Source organism: Pieris napi, chromosome Z (genome assembly GCF_905475465.1).
Source record: "Pieris napi chromosome Z, ilPieNapi1.2, whole genome shotgun sequence".
Classification (NCBI taxonomy): Eukaryota; Metazoa; Arthropoda; class Insecta; order Lepidoptera; family Pieridae; genus Pieris; species Pieris napi.
Genome location: NC_062259.1, coordinates 5,617,764 through 5,629,839, shown reverse-complemented (window position 1 = coordinate 5,629,839; position 12,076 = coordinate 5,617,764). Strand labels below are relative to the sequence as shown.

Sequence of the window (12,076 nt, the reverse complement as noted above, 5' to 3'; positions counted from 1 at the left end):
ACCGATCCAAGGGGCCAATCATCCCCTAAACTAAATTTTAATATCTCTATGAGTGGGAGAGCATTATCTACGCGCATGAGACTGAGTGAGACCGACTGCGCTGTTAAAGCCATGAAAATTACTTGAACAGATATTTTATAATTTTTAGAACTTTTGTTGACAAGTAAATTATAGCAACAAAAATAAGAAAAAAATTGACACATAATAAATAATACTAAAGTTAGCCGACATTTTTTTTTTTCAATTTATTAATTAGAACTAAAAAATATTTTTTTAAAATACCACTTATATTTAAATAGCAGCAATTTTTTTAATTAATTATTTATTGGAAATTTGGAAACAAAGTGGAAAAATATTAATTCTTCAATATTTCTTAACAGTGGCTTTAATCTTCATTATCATCATCATCAAATATCAATCTTGAAATTGAGTATCTAAATCGTGATCGTCATCATCAGCATTATCCTTATTTTCTTCCTCTGTAAAAAACAAGTTAAACAATGAAGGTCTGAAAAAACTAAAAAGATACAAATAATATGAGAAACGAAAATAATTTACCTGATTGTTCTTCCAGCGACTCACTGACAAAACCCGGTAATTGATCTCCATCGATCCAATGAAAATCATATTTACCATCTTGTAGTGTCCAGCCATTGTTTTCGGGGTTGAAAATATTTATCATCTTCATACTTGCATTGTTCCAAAGCTAGCCCGTCGAAACTGTTGCCAAAGCTCACTTTTACAAGGTGGTAAGTTACTGGCATCGAAGTTTCTTAAATTCTTTCGATTGAATTCTTCATTTATATCAGATACCATGTATGTAAATGATAAACAACTGTAGTCTGGCAGCATCTACATCAATTTTTCCAGGAACGTTGTAAACATCACAGATAAATTTTTGTATTATGTTGAATACACGTTCTTCTTCATCTACATCACCAACAAAATCCAACGTACCAAAACGGTGAAATGCTTGTTGGTAATCTTCATTTTTCTTCAAAATATTAAACGGCTTTTGCTTGCCCTTTTTGAATAATAATAATTTTTCAAGTATTTTTCATGGCTTTAACAGCGCAGTCGGTCTCACTCAGTCTCATGCGCGTAGATAATGCTCTCCCACTCATAGAGATATTAAAATTTAGTTTAGGGGATGATTGGCCCCTTGGATCGGTCTGTCTTCTTGTCAAAGCTTTTAAAATAGTTGTGGGATGAACATATATAAAAATGGAGCGTCAGAATTTACGTGAAGTTGACTAATTATTTTGAGACCCTTAAAGCGTCTGTTAAGCAATATGGCCGACGGAAAGTGTCTGGGAGTATTGACAATTTATTTTTAACTATACACTCGAAAACATATATAAAAATCAGCCATGAGAATTTACGTGAAGTAAGTAATGTTTTTGTGTACCTTGATTACCTGATACCTGGAAATTGGCCGTTTGACCAAGCTAGCAGGTAGGCATACGATCATAGTACATACTAACACTACCCAATCGTCCACATTTCATCCGTCAGAAAATACGTGACGTCTGGCGGCCCTGGGATCTTGGACCATATGTCCTGTTACTCATAAGTGACAGGAAATTATTTTATAGATATTTATTTTTAAATAGAGCGCCGTCAGCTTCCGAGAGGCTATATCAGTCTCATCAGGAACTTCTACAGCGCAATCGTTTGGCAGCATCACAAGCTTCTCAGTTTTTGACTCCTGATCATCGTGGAAGTAGTTATCCTCCCCCAAGTCCTACAAGGTAAAACAATGTCAAAGATAATTTTGAGTTTTATTTCACTGTATTATCTACAAAGCCTTTTACTTCGAATACTATAATAAACGGTTGGGATGGTTGGGATTTTGGTCTACGTGAGTTAAATTATTAAAATAGTTCTCTTACAACCACAATAAGGAGGCGAAAATATATAATACATATATAAAACGAAACGAAAGACGACTGACCGATAGTTTTAATCCAACTAAAATATTTAAATTAAATTCCTAGAGGGGGGGGGGGGGGGACTTTCTGTGGCCCTCCTAGAAATATTTCGTCACAAAAATTAAGACAAACCCCCCCCCCCCCCCGCTCAAGTATTGGAAAAACAAAGAAACCAGTTGTGACGGATCGCAACGCCGCTAGATTCGCGCCACAGGACTAGCGCTCATGTCAAAAAAATCACGGCGAACGTAACGTTGCCGTTTACCCCCCGACCCCCTTGTCACAACTTGTCACACTCAGCCAGACCCCTCCCCACCCCTTGTATGCGAACGTATTTTATGAACGGCCCCATAGTTTTCTCTTAAATTTGTGATATTCACATTTTTAATAAGATCAAAGTTGCAAAGTTAAAAGATAATTGTAAAAAAAAGGTATTATATTTTTACATTTACATAGGGGTAGCAAGTTGTGTAGCGTAATTGTTTTCCACTGCCGGTCCACAATACTTCTTACAATGTCATAGGCTCGCTTAACACGCGCTTTAGCGATCTTTAAAATATAGCATTTTTTTGTGCATTTAACCTATCCATACGTGTATGTTGTTTAAAGTAATTTCGGATAGTGATTGAGCCTGTTTTATGCGATAGAAGTTTTGAAATTAAAAGTATCGATGGCGTAGGAAAGCCATTAGATTAGACGCGTCTACCATAGTCCTTCATACAAATAATTGAGATTATTTCTAGGGCGTCATTAAAACGGGGGTTAGCATTCTCTTACTCATTCAAAAATCCGCCTTTGAGCAAGATGGGAAATGTCCATAGTCAGTCACATTTGGACGCTGCAATGTATGCTAGTCAGGTAAGGAAGTTATCTGTACTTTTGAACCTTTACAATTCTTTAACATTAGAAAGTCAAGCTTAAAATTGAAACGTTATGTCGGTAAACCATATTAATCCCAACTTACATACACTATATTAAATCTTCTGACTGTCATTAGCAATTCAACTGTGTTTTTGAGCTTACCATACCTAACCTACCTGTTTGTTGTATGTTTTTCATCTCCATGAGGCAGTTATAGATATCTATAAGAATATTCTTAATGTAATTCGTTCTAACGCAAAGTACGCACTTCACACATTTAAAGCCGGCGAAACAAACATTAAACGATTAAATGCCCCGTTAGCGATTACGGGATTTCGCTTATATTTAACCTCTTTTCACTGTTATAGGGCCATTTGGAAAGACAGCCAAGTCCTAGTACAAGCGAAAAAAGCGACAAGAAACATAAATATTTTACAACCAGGTAATTCATCTTATTTGAATTCTTATGAATTTCATGTAATTAAAGTGTTATTTTGCTAACAATAGCATCAAATTCTGTAATTTGTACGTATCTATATACTTCGTACTGTTGACTGGAGATTTGACTTCACTTTGTCAGTTCAATATTCAGCTCGTCAAGTTGGCACTCGAGATTGGATGGATGACAAAAAAGGGGCTGGCTGATGTTCTTCATGAGGCAAGAATGCTTGCAATCATAGCAGAGAACATTGCTCTCATGTAGATTTTCAATTGTCAGTCATTGTTCCAAGCACTCATTATTACACAGCATTTATCTAGATAAAATTCACAGTTCACGTCAAGCCTGAACATTATACCACTAGACAATTAGTGTCTTTATTTCTTATGTACAGTCCTATAATTATTGTTTATTTTTTTAAAGAAAATAATGATAGTTTTACAGCAGCATACCGCATATAAACATAATAAATATTATACGAGTAATAACAGTAAATTATTATGCTTATCAAATTCTTCGCCAATTTTTTTTTTCGCCATTATTTTTAAATATCAAACATAATTTCTTCTCGTATATATTATTTTATTTCATTTTAAATGTTCCTTAAAGCATATAGTACTGTCAAAGCAATTGCAAAGGATGCTGATAGAAAAACTAGATTGGTCATTTTGTATCGTATGTTTTCAAAACTCTGTTTTCGCTTGGACAACAAAAAACCCGCTTGAAATGTCATCAACAAATCCCGTCATAGCTAACAAAAGGTTTATATACAAACAAGTGAATATCGATAGGACGCAGTCATGCAAAAGTTTAGCTTAGTTTATTATTTAGTGTGCACTGAAGCTTTTTGTTTACCTTTAATTACAAGGTAGATTTTTTGTATAATAACAACTAAATACTTAACTTATAATTTTTAATACTTCAATACGCTGCTGAACTAATGTTGATTTACTTACTTATTTTTATTTCTATTCCAAATCTAATAATAAGTAAAAATAAAATACCACCAGTAGGTATACATTTCCTTATTAGTTAATACATACTAATGGTCGAAATGAATTTAATTTGATTCGAGTTTTAATTAAATGCGCCATGTTGCATTTACACAGTTTATTAAGTAAACATGAAATGACTACCGGTGGTTGAACAAATAGTATTTGAATAACTCTTTAAATAGAAAACCCTTTTCAAATGCTAATATATTAAATATAATATTCGCATTTCATACATCAATAACGAAATTTGTTAAATGATTATCTATAGCGTAGCATTTTTTATAGAAACAAGGCAACATCGAGCACAGACCCTGAAGAATCAGCAGCCAGCTCTACTGTACCTACGCGTTACCACTCCGTTCAAGAAAATATTAGTGAGAGTGAAATGCACAGAGGGGAGGATGAGAGTAGATGAGATTCATCGGAGGAGAAATCCTCCTGATGTTGGTGTTGTTAAGCGTCTATAAGTTGGTACGAGAGAAAAGAGACGTAATGATTGAAGTGAATTCCAGCTTAAAATAGGAACTTGTTTGCGTATAGTATACAATTGCTAGGTTACGCTACAGCCTCTATAGAAAACAAAACGGCAGTATGCCCTTATTTATAAAAACTAAATCAGTCTAATGATTTGATTTAGTATTAACCAAAGTATTATTTTGTACTAACCAAAATGGGTTTATCCTGTGATGAAAAGAGATAAGTGAGTACTCTAGTTAAAAAGGGTGTCTCAACAGAATGTTCATATTTGGTTGATCGATTAAAAAAAAAGTAAGTCATGTATTAAAAAAGTATTTATTTATTATTAAAGTACACATTTTCGGAATTCATTTCTTAAAAATAATACCGTTCAAATGTAAATAAAATAAAATACTCGCATTCACGGCACTTATTTAACGAACAATAAAATTACTTGAAATAAATAAATGACGGCTCGGCAGGTGGACTCAGTGATGACTGCTATTTCGTGACGGATATTTTCTTTCAATTGCGCCAGAGAAGTGGGCTTATTGGCGTAGACTTTAGATTTAAGATAACCCCATAATCCATAGGGGTTAAATCAGGACTGCGTGGAGGCCAATTTATGTCACCTCTCCTGGAAATCAATTTGCCTGAGAAAATTTCACGACCTCGTGGCAGAGACTTATTGGACGTGTGTGACGTTGCTCCGTCCTGCTGCAACCATGTTCTTTGGTTATAGCCAGGAAAGTTTTAAAGTTAAACTTTCTTTTGAGACACCTGTTATTAGGCCGATTTATTTTTTATAAATAAGGCTAAAATCTTTCTCGATTTGCGTTTCACACTGGAATCGAGCCAGCAAGTCCATGCTATATTTAAAGTTTAGTTGGAATCTATCAATGATTATTAAGTTGTCGAATAACCTATGAAGACATTGAAAAGACGTTTAAATTATAAACTGGTTTATGTATTGAACGTGATCGTAGACGTGATACCTAAGACAAGTAGCTTTTAAATTAGAAAAACTGTGCCAAATTGCTTATAGTGCCAGAATTTTTAAAACGTTATCTTAAGGTATTTCGTTTGAAACTTTTATAATATAATTGTGAATAGTCACTATAATTACTATTAAATATTTAATTGTTTTAGCATAGACATTGCATTAAAACATAGTAGCTGTCCCGTGCGATCAAATTATCTTTAATAAACGTTTGATAAATTATTATAGGTTAATATGTAAATAAAATTGTCGTAGAATATTAATGTAATTAAAAATGTAAGTATGCATATAACTTACATATAGTAGACGACTTCTGCTAAAGCGACGTAGTTTACTCTGTTTTTGTGGTTTTATTAAATACGTAGGGGAGACCGGGTACAAAAGTAACACTTTGTACTTCACACTTGATTTGTGGCTAGGTTTTAATATTGTCATTAAATTAATATAACCATATATAAATTCAGTTTATGTTCTTTACACTAGCAGCTCGATTTATTTTACTATGGTGTGTTTTATATGAATAACAGAGAGTTAAAAAAAAATCATCAGTTGTTACTTTCGACCACGTAGGCAGGTCGAAAGTAACAAGACGAAGAGGTTGGTAATTAATACAATATTATATGTTTAATCAACAATTATTTATTTAAAAAGTAAAAGTTCTGCAATCTGCATCCATCCACTAGCATTGCCACCTCCGGCACAACCAACAGGACCCTCAAGAATCATGTGGTCTTGGAATTGTTTAAATGGGAATACGAAAGAGGAGGAATGTGTCCTCCTTGAGCATTAATGGCAACAGCAACAGTTTCTAATCTTCCACGTTCTGAGGTTACTGCACCTACTTGTTTAGTTCCTTTTTGAGCAACAATCTTGCTAGGTTTGTTTGTTACTTGTGTACCCATAGGACTATGTTACTTTTGTACCCTTCCTCATTTTTGTTGAAACATGAAATATAACTTAAAAACGGAACGTGCTAAACAAAAACAAATTTAAACAATGTACAATCAATCTAATCAAAAATAGATATGCAAACATTCAGATTACTACCATCCTTTTACGACTATGTAAACATTAAATAACAAAATATCGAAAAACTTAGTTTTGGTTTGTAAAAACACATAGTATCCTCTCACACAACCTAACAGTGCGTGGAGTAAGTGGCGACTAACTACAAGTGAGGGGGGCACTCTCAGCTATCGCCTGACGGCGGCGAAGCTATTTTTGCCCATTGGATGAATCTAGAGAGCAATTGTTACTTTCGACCCGCCGTTACTTTTGTACCCGGTCTCCCCTACTACTCTCGTATTCCAAAGACAATATTTTAGTGTATGATGCAAAAGCTTATGGTAATTTCGCATTTACTGTATGAAATTAGATAAAATATAGTTTATTTGAAAGTGTTTATCGTGTTTACGTAGTGATAAAATAGCTTTCATGACAATTATATGATTACTCAACGTCATCATTGTGAATAAAACTCATCTATTTAAGATAAGATGTAAATCATTAACATTTCATTAACAAAAAAAAAATAGTCTTAAAGGTTATCAGTGTATAGGCATATACGTGGGTAACACTGAAAATGTTTAGGACAGGCCAGTTAGAAACATTGCTAATGAAAACTTTTTTGAATTTCAATTTTAGAACTCTTAGGTAACCTAATGTAGTATTCATTTGTCATTTGTTTTTGTGAATTGGCGGCAAATCTAAAACTCTTGTTACACATGAAAATGAAACTAAAGGTGGGAACTGACCAAAGTTACGAGGTGTAATATAGCATTCGCATTGAGCGTGTTACGCTGTGTTTTAAAATCGGCGTAACATGCTCGCTTTCGCCGCCAGTGTTCACGAGATGGCCAACAGTGAGGACGCGTTGGTATCTTTGATTCTACTTAATTATTGTCTCATCCAAATTAAAAAGAAGAAGAAACGTTACTGGACATCACACTTATTTAAAAACACAGGCGTATGTGGTGGTTTGTCATTAATAGCAATTTTTAAAAAAGACACAATTTATAGAAAATCATAATCATGGTCACTCGCGACGTGGGACGCGTACTGACTGAACAACTTTTATATATATATATATTGGCAACTTTCTACATAAAGCCGTTTTTCATTTTCTAAATATTTTCAGTGTTACCTAGGTAATAACCAAAGAACACAAAAAAATTATTATAACAATAAAGAGGGGTATCTCTCTTCATCAAACATCGACTAATTCGTTCATCCATTGAATCAAAATCACTAATGTTAACTTCATGTTTAACAAACCATCAATGTCTTCATCAATTATTATTTTATATAATATATATACATTGTTATTGTACGTACAAGGTACATAAAAAGAAAGACATATAGTGAAAATACATTTACGAAGCTTTAAGGAATGAATGAACTGGCCTATGACCATATAGAGAGAATTGAGATATAAATATTAGGGTTGGTTTGAGATGGACTTACTTTATAGTTAGATAGTAAGTTTCAAGATATTACTAGGTGATAATATAATTGTACGCATTGTATTAAGGACCATTTTATCGAATATTTATTCTCTTAACTGTCCTTCTCCGGAAGTTTTCTAATCTCTTCTTTGAGATACCGTGTTTTGCGGACGCAACATATATAATTGAAATAGAGCCTTTAAAATCGCGAATGAGGTCGAATACTTTTTGAATATCAAAAATTATACCCTTTTTAATAACAATAAGTATGGACCAATGTTTATAGGGTAAAATTTTACGAGTCAAGAAATGTTCATGGAAAGGTTGTGACAATTTGATACGATACGTTTAATACTCGTCTTCATAAGAATTACTTACCTAATCTTACATTACTTCACGATATGAATAATATGACTATCATTCAAATTTAATGACACTAAATTAATACACTGGTACATTATCATTATATAATCCCCAGTTTATAGAAGATAGCTTTGTCAATATCCGTTGCTGTCGCACGATACAAAAACTCAAGAGGTACTTATACATTTGGACTTCAGGCTGTAGGCGAAGACGACGATATATTACGATCTTTATACTGTATTTGTACATTGTACTGCTAATACTAACCCATATGTATGATACCCGCGGAATATACTAGGTAGAAGCGTAATGCAGGTCAAATTAAATTATTCATTTTTTCGACCAAAGTTCCAACCACTATTTATTCGGTGATGAATATCAGTAATTAACTAATCCATTATATATAATTATTTATATTATTAATAATTGTAGCTTTGAACATTTTACATGTGTGTTTTTTCGTAAGAAATTAAGTACTTGCATTTAAAGTGTCATGTAAAAAGTATAATCGTTTCAGTAAAATAACTGCACAATTTTACGTGTTAATATTGCTTCATTTGTTTAAGTATAGTTGATCTCATATACGTTCCATATATCAAATATGTTGCTTATATTAGCCGAGCGACTTACTGTAGTTTTAGTAAAAATTGTGGATGTTGTAAGATATTAAAAATTTATAGAATTTACATAGCAATGCTTTTTCTATGTGATACATGTTACACAGCCCGCAAATGATATAAGTGTATCCGCATTGTGAAAATTAGAGCAGTAGGATACTCCATTGCTAATTTGTATGAACTTTTTTGCGCCAAATATATTTGTAGGCTTCTTTTTTCTATTAAGATTCTTTGATGTTGAGATTTTTTGAATGGTGAAATATTAGATATGACATTACATGTTATTAGAAATTTGTGTAGTAAAATCACTAAACGGGTATAAATTATTTAAAAAGTATATTTTAGTCTAAAATTAAGCATTTACGTGTTGTGACTTATATATTGGAAACATAAATAAACGTCTCTTTTGTATATTTTTATTTTAATTTTAACTAAGTGTGTACCCTCATATCATTAACTTTTATGTTGTGAGATCGTCCGACTTATCAACTAAATATTTTTAAAGAAATTCCAATACCCGGGCATCGAACCCATCTAATACGAACTAATATTAACCATATATATGCTATAGAAGCGGTTAGAGATATAAACATTATATATTGTCTATAAGAGTCGAATAATTAAAAACTAACAATATTAAATAAAATAATATACATCATATTAATATAGGAGTATATTTCAGAATATTATATTTACACTAAGCCCTTGCTGTTCCTGTCGCTGCGGGAATTATTGCTCTTAATTCTTGCTGCATAGTTAGGTTAGTAGCACTAGTACTGGCACTTGATTTGATTCATCCGCCAAGTCACACTTGGCCTTTCAAGGCCTTAGTTGAGATGTTGTATATAGAGTGAGCGGTTGGAAACAATTTGATAGCGCGACCAGGGTTTGACTTCATCGCATTGATTGTAGTCGCAGATTGTACACAGCCTCTTAGTGGTAGGGACATCTATATGGCTTAAGTTGTTGTTATGGTTACGGCCTATGCCCTTAAATTAAAGCCTTCATCCGGTAGTGGTGATAACCATAATAATACATTTTAAATTTAGGAATTCTTCATTAAACTATATTTTTATGACGAATTGTTTATTTAAAGTTAATTATTTATTTACCAACTTTACTTACAAGAAGCATATAATGTCACGTAAAGTAAAAATATTAAAATCATCGATTATGAGAACTTTAAAATCAACGCAGCGAGCACTTTCCTTTACAACAATTTGACGTTGGGGTTATCAAGAATAAGCGGTTTTTTCTATCTCTCGCATACACTGGTCCTGGTTTGGCCCACATACCTCGGCGTAAACAGGGGGCCCATAAGATTAAAAGCATCGTGGTTAGTATCAAACCACAAACCATATTATCGAAGTAACATCGAATTATGTTGTTACAACGTTACTTTAAATTGTGAAATTTTATTACGGTTAATTTTGATGGACTCGACGTCAAGCACGACGTCTGATGTTTGTCATAGAGTACATAAAGGCCTGTATTCACTTTGATTAGTGCGAGGGCAAGTGATTAGTAATTGACATTGATTAGTGCAGGCGTGTAGTGCAAGTAGTGTCCAATTATTGTTTAATATTTTTATGGATTTGTTCCACAAAAATTCTAGTATTTTCTTATAGTCCATAAAAAAATAAGAGGCGGCAGTGTCATGCTATACTTCTCCGGCGTGACTTACAGCCCGCCATACCGACGCCTTTTTTCATTTCGTAATAAGACCCCCGAAGAACCGCCATACTGGTACAAATGACCCACTATTATGTGTCACTATCTCTCGGCCTATAAAATATAAATTCAGTTGTCATATAGTTTGGCAGGCACGCTGCGAGTGAGGGGCAAGGGAGGGCGCACGCGACGTCACTACTCGCAGTTCACTCGCAAAAAAATAGATCACGCTTCTAATCACGTTACTACGGAGTAACTAATCACCTACACTAATCAGTCGCCGTCCACACTTGTTTTCTCCTAATCACTAATCACCTCCACTAATCACTTGCACTCGCACTAATCAAAGTGAATACAGGCTTTAACGTATACGTCGTATCTACTATATGAAGGTAGAATTACATCTACATTTTATGATAGGCTTTATGAAGTATCCGAACAATGGGGTCGACAGCAGCGCTGCATTATTTGGGTACCAATATTTTTGTTGTGACAAAGTTATGATATATAATATCTAGTCTAATTTCAATAAAAGTTCACACAAGTTGTAAATGCTGTTTAATCATGGTTTATATAACATATTTATAGTTGCCGACAAATAAGTATATGCCCAAACTTTCGCCTACTAAAAGCTTCTGAACTTATGTGCCGATTAATAAAAAATAAAATATATCTCAGATAATTTATACAGGGTGGCTAAAAAGTCGTGGATCAAACGCAAATAGGGGATAGATGAGGTCATCAGCTGCAAACAATTGTTCTACGGGAGGTCCCTAAGCTCAACCCCTGCAGAGTTATAATTTATTTTGCGTTTTTATAAGAATATTGACTTTTTTTACAAATTCTTATTAAAATTCGTAAAAATCTACAACCTATATCTTTTTCATAATATCCAGAAGATTGGTACTGATGAGTTCTTGCGTTAGACATAATATTGTGGCAAGAAGTAGCGAAGAGAAAGCGAAAATGATTGCTCAACATCTGTTTATTTTTCCTAAAACAGAAACCGGCACAAGAAACAAGTAGATATAGACCTATCTCTCTATTCCCTATTATGTCCAAGTTATTCGTGAAATGACTATACAGGCCAATATTGGGAGATAGAAACCTTATACCCAATCATTATATTATTGGCTCTGTATTTGTATTTATAGAGCCATCGACTATAGATTAAGTTCATAGGACTACTAACATCATATCGATAAAATTTGTACAACTATATTTCTAGATATAGTCAGTACATACGATACAACGGATTTCCTTAGCTCACTTAATCAGGCTACATTTCCATGTGTATAC

The 12,076-nt window shown here is 33.4% G+C and overlaps 1 protein-coding gene across 1 annotated transcript in view; it reads left to right on the top strand.

Moving 5' to 3' along the window:
• The window catches only part of LOC125062229, a 52,894-nt gene extending 47,204 nt beyond the window's left edge, over positions 1–5,690 (top strand). Inside the window, exons 20-23 of the mRNA XM_047668002.1 lie at positions 1,614–1,751; positions 2,675–2,789; positions 3,161–3,234; positions 4,512–5,690. Coding sequence (XP_047523958.1) covers positions 1,614–1,751; positions 2,675–2,789; positions 3,161–3,234; positions 4,512–4,641 — 457 coding nt within the window. The 3' untranslated portion in view covers positions 4,642–5,690. The remainder of the gene's footprint in view (positions 1–1,613; positions 1,752–2,674; positions 2,790–3,160; positions 3,235–4,511) is intronic.
• Positions 5,691–12,076: the final 6,386 nt, after the last annotated feature.